At 37.4% G+C, this 18,951-nt stretch overlaps 1 protein-coding gene across 1 annotated transcript; it reads left to right on the top strand.

The window, feature by feature from the left end:
* The first annotated feature begins 5,882 nt into the window (after positions 1-5,882).
* LOC122660402 (ABC transporter C family member 3-like) lies at positions 5,883-16,562 on the top strand. The gene is made up of 11 exons (XM_043855702.1): positions 5,883-6,099; positions 7,294-9,898; positions 10,219-10,305; positions 10,390-11,040; positions 11,148-11,312; positions 14,215-14,509; positions 14,627-14,835; positions 14,997-15,302; positions 15,713-15,776; positions 15,988-16,227; positions 16,348-16,562. Exons 2-11 carry the CDS (start codon positions 7,517-7,519, stop codon positions 16,446-16,448), a joined length of 4,500 nt encoding a protein of 1,499 aa, XP_043711637.1. The 5' UTR covers positions 5,883-6,099; positions 7,294-7,516; the 3' UTR covers positions 16,449-16,562.
* Positions 16,563-18,951: the final 2,389 nt, after the last annotated feature.

Below are 18,951 nucleotides of genomic sequence, written 5' to 3'. Positions count from 1 at the left end.
CCCCCCTCCATTGTGTCCAACTCCATATGCACAATCTAATATGGCGCCCCCGGCCCCTTCCCCACCTCTAAACCTGCAACCTTTACCACCTATGGCCGTACCACCCATACCCCAACCCATTGTGGAAACCCCACCTCCCTCACCCGTACCCTCACCTGGCCATTTGGCCCAAAACACCCCGCCATCTCCCTCAGCTCCCCCACCTCGAACAAAATCCATCACCACAATCTATGCGGACCCTAACTCCCTTCCCCAAGCCCACTCCATTCAGCCTACCCCCACACCCGACCATCTACCTGATGAACCCACTTGCTTCTCTCAGGAAAATAAGGATGTCCTGTGGCGCTCTGCCATGGCTGATGAGTTCAATGCATTGCTATGCAATGGGACTTGGTCCCTTGTTCCCCACAATGCTGCTATGAATGTTGTCGGCTGTAAATGGATGTACAGAATCAAGAGAAAGGCAGATGGCTCTGTTGTGCAATACAAAGCTCGCCCTGTTGCAAAAGGCTTTCATCAGCAACAAGGCCTAGATTATAATGAAACCTTCAGCCTGGTCATTAAACCAACCACAATCAAGATCGTCCTATCTCTAGCCATCTCCAATAGCTGGTCCATCAGACAGCTAGATGTCCACAATGCATTCCTTTATGGAATCCTCAATGAAGAGGTCTATATGGCCTGACCACAGGGTTTTTACCGACCCGCAGTATCCTAACCATGTTTGTCGACTGCACAAGTCCCTCTATGGCCTTAAGTAAGCCCCACAAGTCTGGTTTCATCAGCTCTTTGAATTTTTTGTTCGCTCAGGTTTTCGATCATCCCAAACCTGACCCATCATTATTCATTTTTCTTAAGGACACGATTACTACTTATGTTCTAGTCTATGTTGATGACATTTTGGTGACAGGCAAACAAGGCTCACACATCACTACTCTTCTTCAGCAACTCGCAACTGAATTTTCCATCAAGGATCTTGGCTCTCTCAGTTTCTTTCTTGGTATTGAGGCCATATATAAGCCATCTGGAATTCTTCTCTCTCAATCCAGATACATCTCTGATCTACTATAATGGGCCGGCATGACCGATTGTAAACCGGTCACCACACCCATTGCCACCATGATCTCATCATCAAATGCAGGGGGTGTGGCCATCACTGACCCAACCAAGTATCTTTCGATTGTTGGTGCCTTACAATACATTACTCTCACCAGACTGGATGTTGCTTACTTGGTGAACTGTGCCTACCAATTTATGCACGCCCCAATAGAAGATCACTGGTCCATGGTCAAACGAATCCTTCATTATCTGAAGGCCACCAGCAATCTTGGCCTTTTTTTTCTCCAAATCCGACTCTCTCCAGCTTCAAGCCTTCTCGGATGCGGATTGGGCTGGTGACAATCTTGACAGCAAATCCACCGGGGGCTATGCCATCTATATGGGCCCAAACCTTATCTCTTGGGCCTCCAAGAAACAGAAAACTATTGCGAGATCTTCCACTAAATTTGAGTACAAGGCTGTTGCTGATGCCTACGCTGAACTGACCTGGTTACGCTCTCTGTTTGGGGAACTCAAGATTCTAATTCAGGCACCACCGGTTCTCTGGTGTGACAACGTTGACACTACATATCTGTCTGCCAACCTTGTCTTTCATGCCCGCACAAAGCATGTCGAGATCGACTTCCACTTCGTGTGTGACAAGGTGGCCTCTCGTGAGCTCCAAGTCCAATTTATTTCAACCAAGGACCAAATAGCCGATATTCTCACCAAATGACTAAGCACAGCTCAATTCAACTTTCTTAGGGACAAGCTGTGAATTTGCGAGCCAAAATCCCCATCTTGAGGGGGTGTATCAACCAAGAGAATATCGAGAATCATATCTTTTCTTCCAAGTATGTAATCGTGAAGGATCACAGATCATGTCTACCATATCAGTGCTCTACAGGATCTTGAGGATTGCATTGCAGTTACCTATTCTAAACTTTCCCAATCTGTTATGATCACATGTGATATGGCTCAACCATTTCCTAATTTGATTATCATCACATGTGATATGATGTGAGTTTCCATCTTATTCAAAGATTACATAAGATAGTTTCCATTTCTGAGTGGATCCATAAAGGATCTCACAAGTTGTAAAGATCTCACATGTGATATTACTTGTACATATATAACTCTACATCTTGTAGAGAGATAATCAAAGATAACAATTATTCTCAACAAGGATTGAGACCTGTAATGAAGGTATTGCCACGGGTTCAAGTCTACGCTCTCGACAGATACCTATCGATCCATCGTGCTTAAGAAGTGGAGCAGAGGTTGAAACTGATGATCATCTCCTACTGGATTGCCCCTTTACGAGAGTAGTATGGTGTGGGAGCACACTGCAATATTCCCCACCTACAAACTTTATGCCAACTTTGGCTGATTGGTTAGGTAGCTGACCGGGATGCTTTGTTTCGCCATGATAAGAGGAAGGCACATGAATCCTTGTCTAGAGTGTCTTTCATATGTTGGTACCTATGGAAGGCGTGTAATGAGCTTGCTTTTTCTTCCAATCGCTGAACACCTTCAGAGGTTATCTCAATGGTGGAGAAGACCTTTCTAGAATATGCGGCGATATGGATGCCTTCAAAGGCTGGCAGCGCCTCAACTCACTCTGGAAATGCTTCACCTCCTCAATCTTGGAGTGCTCTACCAAATGGATTTATTAAAGTCAATTGTGATGCTGCTCTCCATACAATAGTTCAAAAGGTGGTCTGGGGTTGGTATACAGAGATCATGCAGGTGTTCAACGAAGATGTGTCTCCATTCCACACACTTTTGGATCAGCACCATAAGTTGAGCTGCTGGCTATGTGTTTCGCATTAAGGATGGCTTTGACTTCAGGCTTCATACAAGTTCAGCTTGAAACTGATTGCAAAGAAGCATTGGACTATATCTTGGATCAAAATCGCCTCCCCCCACGTGGTGTTATCGGATATCAGAAGACTTTCTACTTCTTTGTCTTCTATTTCTTTCTTTTGTATTCCATGGGTTGTCAATGGTGTAGCTGATTCCCTGGCAAGGAAAGCCTCGTCACTTGTGTGTGTGTGACAGATTGGCCTTTATCCACTCCATGGCTTTATGATTTATGTGCTCATGAAGCAACTGGTTGTACACACCCCCCAGTTCAGTAAATTTCCCTTTTACCAAAAAAAAAATAAAAAAAACTCTGAGTGAGAATAGACGATTTAGATTAAAAAACTATCCACAGAAACAGATAATTTAGATTTGTCTTGTGATTTCCCCGAAATATAACATTCTTTTGTTACATGGATAACTACCCTTGAAACTAGTATATTGCATATGTGATCTAGTGCTTCAGACTACGCAAATCAAATGTACCCTCTCTCCCATACTCCCAAATCCCTATGGTCCGAAGAAGGAATTTTCATGTTTCCTTTTGATAATTGTGTGGAGTTTATGACACTGCATGGACGATAGGATGATGGCCTGCTCAGTTTTATTGTGTAGATTGTTATACTCGATCTCCTTGATTGAATCTTTTTTTATTTTTTGGCTAAACATATTGGTTAATAGAATCTTTGGAGGATAATGATGATCCATCTTCTCCTCCTTATTTCATCATTTACATGGCCAACTATGATTGTGAAATATTGGTATGGGACTATGGGGTCTATGGGTTAGAAAGAGAGAAAACGTGCATATATTAACATGTAAACCTTGGTCATAGTGCTTAAGTAAAGGTCGGTGAACCATTGTTGCATAATAGATGAGTCTTTATTTTTTAGGTAAATGTGAATGAAACTTTTTTTAGCGACATTTTAGATTTTACGCATAGTTGGAAAACAAGGTTTTCTGACTCGACTCGTTTTTTAGAAAAATCTGGTGACTCAGCCTAGAGAAATCCAGTCATGTCAATTCATGTTTTTATTTTTTATTTTTTTAATACAATAAATATGTATAAATTAGTAAAAAAAAAATTAAGGAGTAACATATCAATGCATTTTGAGTTTATACCATTGAACAAGAGAAGGGAGGCAGAGAATTGAGGGTTTCCACTGTTTTAAAATACAAATTTGCTATTTTACTCCACTAAGTTTCTAAGTGAACCAGTTTTATAGTTTTTTTAAAAATGACAAAACTCGCCGAGTTTGTCATGACACAGGTAAAATTACCAAGTCTTATTTGACTCGAATGGTTTATGATCTAGTCTCTCATTTTTTACTATGACCTAGTCTACACAACTCTTGACCAGGTTTTCCAAAATTTTGACTCGATTCAGGCGACTTGCACCAGTCAAAACCCTATTTTCCAACTATGGTTTTCCATGATGATTTTTTCCCCCAAGTAAATGTGAATGAACCTTTTTTTAGTAGCATTTTAGGTTTTATATAGAACGCTGCCTAATCGTGTGGTTCTTACACCCAGACATGCATTGAAGAGGAGTCCTGATCTCCAATAACCTTCTCCTAGTGCCACGTTTCATATCAATTCACGGAGACTTAACTCCGTTTCCCTTTTTTCTATTTTTCTTTTTCCTCTCTCTCTCTCTCTCTCCCTCTGTTTTAGGAATCCATAAAACGTGATTGAGTTCAAAAAGGTAATAAAGATTATTACTAAAAAATTAGGTACTTGAGATAGGAATCTTTAAATCATGTCCCAACCGCTTTAAAACTTTACATACAAATCGTTAAAGTTTAACTTGAAAGCTTTTTTCATCAAAAAAAAAAAAAACTTGAAAGCTTTAACGAGACTGTTTATCATGGTCTAAGATATTATCACATCGTCTGCGATATGTATCAGTATTGCCATGGTTTGGGGTATCGGTATCATATCGCTCGTATTGGGGCGATATTTAATGGTTTTGGTTGTGGCCGATCCCGATATCTTATCCATGACACGGTGCAAACAAGGGGTAAAACAATCAATTATCCTCTTCAAAGAGAAATCGGGGGCAATTTTGTCAGTTACGACCGATCCTTGTCGATACCGTAGCAGTATCATATTGGTTTTGCAAGTGACCAATACCTGATCCAATACCATGCACTAAAAGGTTTTAGTAATCGATATCGGTCTCTACTGATCCAGATCGATTAGGTTTACCCCTACTTCCTTAAAAAAAATAAAAATTTTAAATTTAAAAATTTACCCTTGTCTGTACTGGTCCAGCGAGATGGGATTGGCTGGGAATCGGTATTGATCTGAACTGATACTGAAACGAATCGGCCGATCCGATACCGATTCTTCATAACATGATCCTGATATTGCGCCGATACCGTATTGGTGAAATGGTACAGGCACAAGGTAAAATAGTAAAAAAATCTATTTTTTTTAAAGAAAATCAGGGGGGTAAACTTATCCGATACAATCGATCAGTGTCAATGCCATATCAATATCATATCAGTTTTACAGGTGATCGGTACCCAATCCGATTCAAGTGACCAATACCCGATCTGATACCCTGCATTAACTCTTGACATTAGTAAACACTCCGACAATAATTTCCTCACAATCCTTCTGCAAGACCAGATCGGTAGTTGTTCAGTAGAACCAATGCGTTGATGTTTGAGAGAGACATTTGATATTAGATTCCTAGACTTTTTTTTTTTTTTTGGTAATATTAGATTCCTAGACTCGATTACTTATTTGAACTCAATCACCTTTTATGGATTCCTAAAAAGAAAATAAAATAAGGAAAATGGAGGAAGAGAGATGAAAAAGAAAATAAAATAAGGGAAATGGAGTAGTCTTCGTAAATTGATATGAAACGTGGCACTAGGAGAAGGTTATTGGACAGGAATCTCCTCAATGTTTTTGGAGAGGATCCGGACTCATATTCCAAGGTAATCCATCGAACACGGTTTCCAAAGTTTATGGATCCACCGTTTCCTATTTGTGAGGAAGTACGCACGTTTCCGAGGACACAGACCTGCCACTGTCCTATTTCTCAGGAAGTCAGGAGTTATGAGGCAAAGTCATACACGCCCTTTTCCACTGTAACTTAGAAATGCTCCTCTTTTGTTCTTTGAAGAAATACAGGGGAAAATTTTTGGTCGGTTGAAACAGGGGATAGTTTGAAGCTTCTTCATCGAGGTGCACATCTCTCTCTCTCTCTCTCTCTCTCTCTCTCTCTCTCTCTCTTGAGAACCAATGTGTGATTCTTGTTATTGCTTGTTGGGCTTCTGATTTCATTATTTTCATAGTTTGCCGCATTGAGCTTTGCTGTTTCTGGTGCTGTTTGATCTCTTGGGGTTAATTGGTCAATACATAGGGAGTAGAGTTCTACTAGTTGTCTTGTATAATAGGAGAAATTAAGGCAGAGGTTGGTGTGCATTCCTGGAATGCATTCTAGGTCAGCATTCTGGGATGATAAAAATAGTTGTTTTTATCACTGAGAATGCAAAAACGACTTAAAATGCATACAAAACACAGCTAAAAGCTAACTAGCATCTCAAGAATGTGGTTAACTTATATATAACAAATGAATTTGTATATCTTAAGAGATGAATTGAATGAGTCACTTGACTTGGTGTATGGCTCAATCCAGTTATTGAATTAAAGATAAAATCAGATTGAGTGGTTATTAGAAGTGTTATATCAGTATGATTCCCCCCCCCCTTTCACATTCGATGATCTTCAAGTTGCGATCAATGGTTTGGCAAGGTTTCTTGCATAAAGCCACTGTATTTCAACATTTGACAGTTTTATGCACATGTTAATTATGTAGCTGATGTTGTTTATATGGTTACATTATTTTGAACTTTGTTTATGGATATGATATTATGAAAATTCAGTTTTTCAAATTCTTTTTATCTTGCTATAGAAATGTATTGCAATGCCTCACTTCTTGTTTTTATGATATGAAGTTTTGTGCCTTGCATTTTGCTTCGATGTGTTATTTTTATTCTATATATTGCTTTATTTTATCTCAAATTACTAAGTTTTTATTTTATTTTTGGGAAAAAGATCTCTGTCCGGGAGTGTGGCCTACGCCAGCACTCCCATGAGTCTATCTCTTTCCTCCCCATGTGACAAGACCCCTTATTCTAAGGAGGAGAGAGATAGACACATGGGAGTGCTGGCGTAGGCCACACTCCCGGACAGAAAACTGCTTCCCTTTATTTTTTGATAAAAACTACTAAGTTTTTATTCTCTATATAGATGTTCTCAATTGAACATGAACTAAATCAAATATAACTGCAATTTTTCCATTCTAATTTTTCCAACTCTCCTACTCTTTTATACATGCATTTTCAAACAGTTTATGCTGTATTTGTTCTCTAACAGGTTCAACTACATTTATGGGTGATATCATGAGACTTCAATATCGGGCTAAGTCTTTTGGAACACATAAGGTGGAAATGCTTGGAATTTAGATGCTAGAGTTTCAACAAAACTTTTGCAAATGGGCCTGTATCAATTCAAACTGTGGTAAAGTTGATAGGATTTGTATTATACCTACTTGAGCTAAGCCATCAAGTTAGAAACAAGAGAAAAGAAATTTGCAAACATGGATGCTTTTGAGGAATCAAAGAATGACATGAATAACTGGATTTCATTTTCTCAGTCTTCTACAACCATTTTTTTGCACGGGTTTTCTGCTTCTTCACACCTAATTTTGTTGTTAGTTTTATTCATTTCCTGGGCTTGCAAGAGACGCACGATGCCTACCCTTGAAAATTCAAAACCGATATTGAAGAATACATTCTTCTTATACTATTGGTTAGCTCTCATATCTTGCATGGCTCTTTCTTTCTGTGATCTTCTCCTATGCGTGTTAAACTACCTCTCTGGATATAGACATGGCTGGCTTGATTTACAAATTTTTGCCCAATTAGATTTTACATTTAGAACACTCACTTGGTGTGTGATCTCTGCTTACTTGCACATCCACTTTTCTCATTCAAGCGAGCGTCGATTCCCCATTTTGCTAAGGATTTGGTGGACTTTCTACTTCATAATGTCTTGGTCCTTTCTTATTATACATTTTGATTTGTATTGGAAACATTCGTCATTACCATTCCTAGTATGGGTCTCCGATGTGTTATCCATTATTTCTGGTTTGTTTCTTTGTTATGTTGGGTTATTTGAAAAGGGGCGACAAGATGAAGATCATCTTTTGGAGTCTCTTTTGAAAACTGGTTCCAATCAAAACAATGGTGACGATGGACAAGAACCAAGTGTCGGTGGAGATAGTGTAACTCCTTATGCAAATGCCAATCTTGTTAGTATTTTTACTTTCTCTTGGATGGGTCCTTTGCTTGCACTTGGTTATAATAAAACACTAGATCTTGAAGATGTTCCTCAGCTTGACAATTGTGATAGAGCCAATGTGGTGTTTGCTCGTTTTAGAAATAAACTTGAATATGATTGTAATGACAGTGGTAATGGTGGTCAAGTAAACACAGTCATGCTGGTGAAGGCATTGGTTTTCTCAACGTGGAAAGAAATTCTATGGACGGCTCTATTGTCCATTGTATGCACATTGACTTCTTATGTTGGACCATACCTTATTGATGTCTTTGTTCAATATCTCAACAGCAGTCACCAGATACAAGATAAAGGTTATATACTAGTGTTTATTTTCTTTCTTTCAAAGCTCATAGGGTGCTTTTCAGAGAGACACTTGTTCTTTCAATTGCGAAAGATGTCACTTCGGGTTCGCATTGCCTTATATGCAATAATCTATAAGAAGGGTCTTAGGCTTTCAAGCCAGTCAAAGCAAAGTCACACTAGTGGGGAGAATGTTAATTTGATGAGTGTTGATGTTGAGAGGACTGGCCTTTTCAGTTGGTACTTGCATAGTATATGGAAGGTGCCTCTTCAGGTTGTTCTAGCATTATTGATCTTGTACAAGAGCTTTGGGCTTGCTTCACTTATAGCTTTGATTGCCACAATGATTTTGTTGTTAGCAAATGTACCATTGGGAAAACTACAAGAGAAATTTCAGGGGGAATTGATGGATTCAAAGGATCGACGAATGAAGGTGACATCTGAGGCTCTGAGGAATATGAGGATTCTCAAACTCCAGGGCTGGGAGATGAATTTCTTGGATAAGATAATTGAGCTTAGGAACTTTGAAACAAGATGCTTAAAAAAACTACTTTATTCATCAGCTATGGTTTCCTTTGGCTATTTGTCTGCTCCCATGTTTGTATCCATGATTACTTTTGGGTTTTGTGTGTTTATGGGAATTCCGTTAGAGTCTGGAAAGATTCTATCAGCACTTGCTACATTTGAGATAATGCAAGGCCCCATATATAATCTTCCAGATCTAATATCTATGGTAGTTCAGACTAAAGTTTCCCTTGATAGAATAGCTTCATTCCTTTGTCTCGATGAACTTTATCCTAATATAGTACAGAAACTTCCTAGAGATAATGCCAATGTTGCAATTGAGATAGTCAAGGGGAATTTCTCTTGGGACCTTCATTCCCCTAATCTAACATTAACAGATCTTAATTTTCGAGTGTACCATGGTATGAGAGTGGCTGTTTGTGGTTCTGTTGGGTCAGGAAAGTCAAGTTTACTTTCATGCATATTGGGTGAAGTGCCAAAGTTATCTGGATCCATTAAATTGAATGGAACGATGGCCTATGTTTCACAATCAGCTTGGATACAGAGTGGAAAGATAGTAGACAATATATTGTTTGGTAAGGAGATGGACAAGGAAAGGTATGAGATGATCCTTGAAGCATGTTCATTAAAGAAGGACCTAGAATTGTTTGCCTTTGGGGATCAGACAATCATAGGAGAGAGGGGGATCAACTTAAGTGGTGGGCAGAAGCAAAGAATCCAGATTGCACGTGCTTTGTACCATGATGCTGATATTTTTCTACTTGACGATTCTTTTAGTGCTGTGGATGCTCATACAGGAACTCATCTATTTAAGGTAAAAACTCTTTGACCTCTACTTCTAAAGCCTTCATTGATGAAATTGGCTTGAATATCTGCATATTATTGGTTACATCAAAATTTTATTTAATTAAAATTGAGTTTAATCTAAAAATTGATCTAAGAAGAATGAATCATGGCTATATAACAAACAAGACATACAAACACATGATACTAAGAAATGCATGTTCTTGCATAAATCTATGTTTTGATATTATTGTTATGAAAGTATATTATATCTATAACTATTTGTGTCTTTTAAGTAATCGAAAATTCTTTCTGAATATCTAAATGTGAACATCTGAACTTTTTTTACAGAAGTGTTTGTTGGGAATTTTAGGTTCAAAAACAGTAATATATGTTACCCATCAAGTAGAGTTTCTATCTTCTGCCGATCTTATCATGGTAAGAATATGTTATCTTTCTTTTCTGGCTTCAAGTTTCTTAATTTGGTTTAAGAGTGACTATTTACTTTCACTTGTTTAATAGGTTATGAGAGATGGAAGGATTACTCAAGTAGGAAAGTACGAAGAGATTCTTACTTTAGGAACTGACTTTATGGAATTAGTGGGTACACATAAGAAAGCTTTGGCAGTCCTTAATTCTGTCGAACGTGGGGCTACTTTGGATAATTTAATTATTGGTGAGGAAGATGGCAATATGTTGTGTCATGAGCAACCTAATAAAGATGATAAGGAAGGGGAACCCAAAAACTGCAAAATAGAAGAACTTGTTCAATCAGAAGGGCAGCTTGTCGAAGAAGAAAAGAGAGAAAAGGGTGGAGTTGGTTTTTCAGTCTATTGGAAATATGTTACCACTGCATATAAAGGGGCTTTTGTACCATTAATAATGCTAGCACAAATTCTTTTTCAGATTCTCCTAATAGGCAGTAGTTGTTGGATGGTATTGTCTACTCCCGTTTCAGAAGATGTGAGTCCCCATGTTAGAGGATCCACACTTATCTTTGTTTATGTTGCTTTGACCCTTGGAAGCTCTCTTTGTGTCTTTATAAGGTCCATGCTCATTGTAACTACTGGATACAAGACTGCCACTCTACTTTTCAATAAAATGCATTTGTGCCTTTTTCGTGCTCCCATGTCGTTTTTTGATTCTACTCTGAGTGGAAGGATTCTAAATCGGGTTAGTAAATATGATTAGAGTTACTTATGACATCCAAATGATTTTATTTGATTAATGTAAATGTGAATTAATTTTAAATTCTAAATAAACTCTATTTTTGTATACAGGTATCCATAGATCAAAGTGCACTTGATACCTCTATTCCACATCAAATTGAAGAACTTCTTATGTCAATCATTGGATTTCTGGGAACTACTGCAGTAATGTCACAGGTTGCATGGCAAATGTTAATAGTTTTTATTCCAATGACAGTGACATGCATTTGGTATCAGGTAATTCTACAACCACTTCCACTTCTCATGATTAAAATTTCAATTCAAGCTCAGTCATATTTTTCCCATGGTTAATAGACTATAATACAAATTGATTCTAGTTTTGTTTGATTTTGAATTTGCTTTGTTCACACCTAGATTGATTTAGAGGTGGATGCATATGCTAGGGTGTGAAAGTGATGATTATAATTTTAATATTTTTTTCATCTTATAAAGAATAAATGAAAAAAAAATCATTTTTTCAATCACACATTTTTATGTGAATTAATAGAAAAGACGTCTTCTTTCGTATACCAAAATCCTTTTAGACAAAAAGAACAAACAATGCCAATGTTACCTAACTATAAAGTGCAACTAAAGCAACATGGTTGCGCTTTTAACATACATAAAATATAGATAAAACTATATAATGGTCTATTTGCTTTTGTTGGTAGCTCTATCGATTGAGAATTTACTAAAAACAAAATAATAATTAATAATAATTAACAAATAATAAATTAGTAAATAATTTCTCAATTATGCACTAGCTAAATATTAAATCAGTTCATAATGTGAAAATAAATTAGTAGATAATTTTAAAATCATAAATTGGTAAAAATATTCGAAAAGTATTAGATTAATTTATAATTCTTAATAACTAAATACTAAGTATTAAAGGAAAATGTCCATTGCAAAGCATTGCCTTAGTGGTCCAAAATCTTGTATCATCTGGATGGATTCTTTAGCCAAAGCGGCCATTGGATAATGGTTCCATATTTGGATTAGTCATGTGCTGTACTGAAGTGCCCAAAGTTGCAAAAGTAAAATTCCAAACCAATTATTCAAATTTGATAGATGGAAATTAATGTCATGTTGTAGATACTTGGGCAATCAAGAGAAGACTATAAGTGGACCTCTTAGGAATTAATTAGTTGATAATTTCCAATAGGAAAAACTTCTTCTTTCTTCCATCCCTTCCATCTTTATTTTTCATTTCCCTTTGTTTTTCCATCTTTCCTTTACATCCCTCTTTCTTTTTTAAGTGAGACACATGAGCTACACTTTATTCGAAGCATGAAAAAACATTGAATTTAGCCTAAGTGAAGCACCTAGGCTGCACTACTCTGCATTTTTTTAGTTAAGTTGCACATTCATGTGCTTTTGGCGATAGTAAATAAGGCCATATAGTCCAGCCCATCATTAGCAAATTTAGATTTGGAAAAAAAAAAAGGGTATAGACACATGAGACTAGTAATTGAACTTAAATAAATGATCAAACTTTTTGAATGATGGTGCAGTGACAACTGTAAGAACTGTGGTGGGTTCAAGGTAATGAATCCCCAATTACAATTGGGTTTTTCAAGGATAAACTTTAAGCCCTTATTTGTTTGCCCTTATTATGGGTGATTTAACCAGAGGCATTTAAGATGAGGTTCCTTGGCGTATGTTTTTTGCTGATGATATTGTTTGATGAATAAGACAAAAGAAATGATTAATGCCAAGTTGGAATTATAGAGATCAACCTTAGAATCAATAGATTTTAAGATAAATAGAACGAAAACGGAAAAAATGATGTGTAACTTTGGTTACACTAGGACGAATAATGAGGTGGTGAAAATTGACGATAGCTGAGAGATTCTGCAAAGTGATTATTTTAGGTCTTTGAGCTCATTCATAAATAAAGAAGGTGATATAGAAGATGATGTTTCATAAAGTATTAAAATAGGATGGATGAAGTGGAGAGGTGCGTTCGAAGTTAGACATATTTAAAACTTAAAAAGAAAAATTTTATAAAGGGAGGTAGTTTTCTGTCCGGGAGTGTGGCCTACGCCAGCACTCCCATGTGTCTATCTCTCTCCTCTTCAAAACAAGGGGCATAGGTGTCTTTTCACATATGAAGGAGAGAGATAGACTCATGGGAGTGCTGGTGTAGGCCACACTCCCGAACAGAGTTCTTTTTCCCTTTTATAAAATAGTTATACGACGGACTACGATGTATGTTGCAGAATGTTGGGTAGTTAAGAAGCATCATATAGATAAACTCAATGTAGTGGTGATAAAGATGTTGATATGGATGAATGGCATAACTAGGAAGGATAAAGTAAGGAATGATCATATTAGAACTGATTTGGTAGCTCCGATACATGATAAGCTATGAGAAATTCATTTGAGGTGGCATGACCATGTTCAATGGAGGCCTTTGGATGCCCCAGTACGGAGGAGTTATTTTATTCAAATTGAAGGAACTAAAAGAGCCTGGGGTAGACTTAAAATGAGCTTAGGAGAAGTAGTGAGGAAAAACATGCATAAATTAGACCTTTTTATCAAGTATGACCTTGAATAGAGCTGATTGAAGGGCAATGATCTATATAGCCGACCCCATTTAGTTGGGATAATGTTGTTGTTGATTAAAAATTTTATAGAAAATTGGATGCCACAAATTCCAGATACAATTATGTTCATGTTCAATAAATTTCTTATCTAAAAATTTTGGGATAGACATTTTAGGTTATGGTCAACATACGAGTAATATATATAATTCATTGAACGTCTAATCAAAATAAAGGGGAAAAAACTCTATACGAGAGTGTAGCCTACACCAACACTCCCATGAGTCTATCTCTCTCCTCTTTATGTGAAAAGACACCTCTACCCCCTTGTTTTAAGGAGAGAGATAGACACATGAGAGTGCTGGCGTAGGCCACACCCTTGGATAGAAAACTACCTCCCTAAAAATAAGCATTCAAAAGAGAAAAGTAGAAGTAAATAAAATAAAATATTTTCCTAATGTAAGCAACTTAAGAAATCCTTCATAAAAAATCCTATATCTTTTTTATCAATAACAATACATTTATTACACATTTTTTACATTGTACCTAATTTCTTTTTTATTTTCTTATTTTTTATGAACCCTGTCTTGTAGCAATACTACATACCTGCAACACGAGAACTATCACGACTAGGTGGAGTATGTCAGGCTCCAATTGTACAACATTTTGTTGAATCTATTTTAGGTTCAACAACAATTAGGTGCTTTAATCAAGAAGAAAGGTTTCTAGATACAAACCTCAAGCTAGTGGATGTATATTCTCGTCCCAAATTTCATTTCTCTAGTGCGATGGAGTGGTTTTGCTTCCGTATGGATATGCTGGCATCCATCACATATGCTGTCTTTTTGGTTTTCTTGATTTCAATGCCAAAGGGAGTACTTAGTCCTGGTAAAATTTTGAATTTGAGATCTTCTAAAATCATTCTAATAATTCTTTAGGGGTCATGTTTGATTTCTCACATGAAAGCATGATTTTGAATTTTTTTTTTTTTTTTCTCTATTAAAGGTATTGCAGGTTTAGCAGTTACATATGGGCTCAGCTTAAGTATGCGTGGGGTCGTATGGGATTTTTCCAATCTTGAGAATAAAATCATATCCGTTGAGAGAATACTACAATATGCCCGCATCCCTAGTGAACCCCCTCTGTTTGTAGAAGAAAAAATGATAGATCATGAATGGCCATCACAAGGGAAAGTAGATATTGTTGATCTACAGGTAATGCCCAATTTAGACTCATCAAGTCTTAATCTCCTTAATTTAATCAAGTCTTAATATGTTTACTTATTTTCTCATTTTATGGAATAGATCTTCTAAAGCCTAATGATGTTGGATAATTTTTCTAAGTTTCATGATTTGATTATTTAATATGTATGTAGGTTCGCTATGCACCACACCTTCCTCTTGTCTTGCGAGGTCTTACATGCACTTTCTCTGGAGGGAGGAAGATTGGCATTGTTGGGCGAACAGGAAGTGGTAAATCAACTCTTGTACAGGCTCTCTTTCGTATGCTTGAACCTATAGCTGGTCAGATTTGGATAGATGGAATCAACATCTCCAAGATTGGCCTCCATGACTTGCGGTCTAGATTGAGCATCATCCCACAAGACCCCACAATGTTTGAGGGGACTCTAAGAAGCAATCTTGACCCACTTGAAGAGTACAGTGATGAACAGATATGGGAGGTGGGTGTTTTATCATTTAACAAACAATCTCTAATAATGACAAGGATAGGATAGACATGTCTTCTACATACTGACGAGTCACATATAAAACAAACATAACACAATTGATTGGCTAAGAAATGTAACTCAATGAACTCCTTCTTGTGGCTTTCTTTATTTTTTGTTCAATATTTGAATTACTTTTTGCTAAGATGTTGAAGTCATTTCATTGGATGCAATGGATCATCTTTGGGCCAACCTAAGTGATTGTCTTAGTTACAACCAGGAAGTGCACTGGTTTTATTTTCTTGTTTTTCATTTCCACATGGCATCCCTTTCTTATTTATAATATCTTTTTCTTAACTAACCTTTAACAATAAATTTTGTGTCATCTTGAATAATGTGTTGACATGGATTTTTTGTTGTTTTAGACTTTAGATAGATGTCAACTCAGTGATGAAGTTAGAAAGAAGGAAGGCAAGCTTGATTCTGCAGGTCGGTTTCTTCATATATTCACTCTAATTTAATTTTTTTCTACGTCAATTTATCCATGCATAAGTGCATTATTGTATGATATATCAAACTTCTATAGTATAACCCAATTTTCCTGCCCTCAACTCCTTTTCCAACAAGAAGTAGGGTAAGAAAAGTTAATGAAATTTAGATACCGAATGGCTAACCCATTTTTATATGGTGGCTGTCATAGTGACTGAGAATGGAGAGAATTGGAGCATGGGTCAAAGACAACTAGTTTGTTTAGGGAGGGCATTGCTCAAGAGAAGCAAAGTATTGGTACTCGACGAAGCTACTGCATCAGTGGATACTACAACTGACTATCTAATTCAGCAAACGCTCAATCAACAATTCTCAAAGTCTACTGTCATCACAATTGCACATAGGATAACATCTATTCTTGATATCGATATGGTCCTCCTTCTTGATAATGGTAAGTAACTAGTAATTAGTACACAATAATCAAATGGTTTCAATTGAGTTTGGTAATATGTCTTTTCAAACTTTTTTTGTGCATACCTAATCCGATTGATATTTTTCTTGTCTTAAGCAGGCCTTGTATTAGAGTATGATTCCCCAACTAAATTGCTAGAGATCAAGTCCTCATCATTCGCAAAACTTGTTAAGGAGTATACTCAAAGATTTAGTTCCTAGTGTTTGGAAGGCTAAATATGTGAGTTTTGAATGTTCAAAGTATTGATGCCAAATTGAAGTGAGGTGTATTTTATTTTGAGCATGACAAAAATTTGTAGGGAGATCGAGGCTACCTGTAATCACTAGAGTTGAAATTCGAATTTAGTTGATATATTGAGGGTAAAAAAGAAGATGAGAAGGGAAAGCAAAAACTGTTTCTTCATGCATGTCTAGTAACATTGGGAGAAATTTTAGTTATCCAACGGCATCTCTAAACTACCACAAACATCTACTGCATGGAACATTGAATAGAGCTGAAAATCTTTGGATAAGTAGAGCCCAAGTCCCATGCTCACATATGAAGTTCTAACGAAAATAAAGTTGGCCAAATCGAAAAGTAAATCTTTGAAAATCAAGTTAAAAATGTAATTTTTTAAAAGAAAAGGGCGGCTGAAAATACATGTGAATCTTCCAACACATTGGAACGATATGCTTGAATCCGAGTCTAAAATTTGACCTGCGAACATTTTAAAAAATAAATATAATTGAAACTGCCGCATCATCCATCCATGTGCTAAAACTTGGTTCCGATCTTTAAATGCAGAGGTATAATATAAAAATAGAAACCTTCGTGTATTAAATTAAAAGGTTGTAATGTACATAATGAGGTTGTTGCTCATTCAGATCAAAATATACAATGTTATATTGCCTATATCAGTCCTTAGTTGCAAACAATATAAAGATCTAATCAGACAATCATACATAATGAGAATTAATATCATTTAAAGTATTAATATTGGGTTTGATGGACAAACATATCCAACACTTTCCAGAGATTTTTATTCTCTCAATTTCTAATCTGTCAATTTCTGTCAATTTCCTCCTTAGAATATCGACACGTGGCTACTAGGAATCAAACGGTCAGATTTCAATCCCCAAATTTCACCCACCCAACTCTAACTTGACCCGAGTTACCCATTTCTCTCTCCTCACTCCTCCCTCTCTCAATGCCAATAAGCACAACCTCGACGATGATGATGGAAGACTACTCAACATGAGGCGGCGGTAGGAGATCAGGATTGGGTCTAGTGAGGTTTCAGTTGGAGTCGCTTAGGCTTCACTTTACTTGGTCTTCTGGGAATGAAATCGAAACCACACATCGAAGGTGAAGCAGAAGGGAAAAAAGATGGAGAAGAGAAGAGATTATCCAGAGATCATATCACACCATATCCAATTTCTTTCTATGTTTGCCATTGCTTGAGAATCAAGCATGCAATCCCTTGACAATCCATGATCTCTATATTATCTCCCTCAATCTCTCATATATAGTATTGTAATCTTCTCTTTATGGTATGTTTATTATAGGTGATTGAGTTTCCAACAAGTGGATTCCCTCACCTATTTATACACTCACAATTGTAATTCAATCAAAGGATTATCAGATAAAATATCAACTTTTATTATGGTATCATGAGCCTCTAGCTCCACCGAGCAAGAGAATTTTTTTTTCTCACCTCTTCCATTCCAACGTCCTCCCTCTCTTGGACGACATGGGCTCTCCTCCCTCCACCCCAAACACCTCTTCCACCTCCTCCACCATTGTACCATCCAGTACACCTAGCCTCACATAGATTCTTTCAATCAAGCTCTCATCTAAGAACTTCGTCTATTGTAAAACCCAGATTGTCCCCTATCTATAAGGCCAGCGCTTCTATGGTTACGTTACTAGCTCCAATCCTTGCCCCAAGGATGCATCGCAGGTTGAATCATGGGAGGAAAAAGATTCTTTAATCATGAGTATACCCATCTCTTCTCTATATGACGAAGTTATGTCCCTCGCCGTCGAAACCAGTAAAGAGATTTGGGACGTTCTTCATGCTGCCTATAGCAATGCCTCCACACCACGGATCTTATCTCTCAATGTTTCTCTTCAACAACTTGTTCAAAAACCAGAAGAACATGTTACTCAATTTTTAAGTCGGGTCAAGGCCCTTTCTGATGAACTCGGTGCAGCCGGCAAACCACTCCCCATGGAGGATCTCAATCTTCATATTTTTCATGCTCTACGTGCCGAGTTCCAACCCCTTGTTCCAACCATGATGGACCGTAAAGAACCAATCAGCTGCACTGATTTACATGGGCTCCTTGTCAGCCATGAGTACCTGCTTCAATCACGACAGGCTGTTGTTGACCCTGCTGCCAATGCAACTGCAAATGTTTCTCAATATACTCACAGCCCCCCTACCTAGCCCTATGGTCGTGGCACACTTGGTGGTTGCGGTCGGGGCAAGGGTGGTGGTGTTTGTGGCCCTCCCAATGGTCCAAGTGGTTTTGGATGCTCTAATGCATTTGCACATAGTCCTTGCATAGTCTGTGGTCGCACCAATCATCAAGCTCCCACTTGTTACTACCGTAATAAGGCCGTTGGTCAACAATCTCATCAAGCTCCCTCTCCATCTGCCTACCTTGCCATGCCCAACCCTCCATTGCTACCTACCCTGCAGCCTTACCCAAAATTTTCCCA

This window comes from Telopea speciosissima, chromosome 4, assembly GCF_018873765.1.
Source record: "Telopea speciosissima isolate NSW1024214 ecotype Mountain lineage chromosome 4, Tspe_v1, whole genome shotgun sequence".
In the NCBI taxonomy this organism is placed as follows: domain Eukaryota; kingdom Viridiplantae; phylum Streptophyta; class Magnoliopsida; order Proteales; family Proteaceae; genus Telopea; species Telopea speciosissima.
This window is presented reverse-complemented; position numbering and strand designations above follow the sequence as displayed.

Excerpts from the sequence above, each read along its gene's own strand:
- LOC122660402 (XM_043855702.1), top strand. The coding sequence starts at position 7,517 with ATGGATGCTTTTGAGGAATCAAAGAATGACATGAATAACTGGATTTCA. Across the intron at positions 15,777-15,987 it reads AGGCAAGCTTGATTCTGCAG|TGACTGAGAATGGAGAGAAT; the intron begins GTCGGTTTCTTC and ends TGGCTGTCATAG. Across the intron at positions 16,228-16,347 it reads GGTCCTCCTTCTTGATAATG|GCCTTGTATTAGAGTATGAT; the intron begins GTAAGTAACTAG and ends TGTCTTAAGCAG.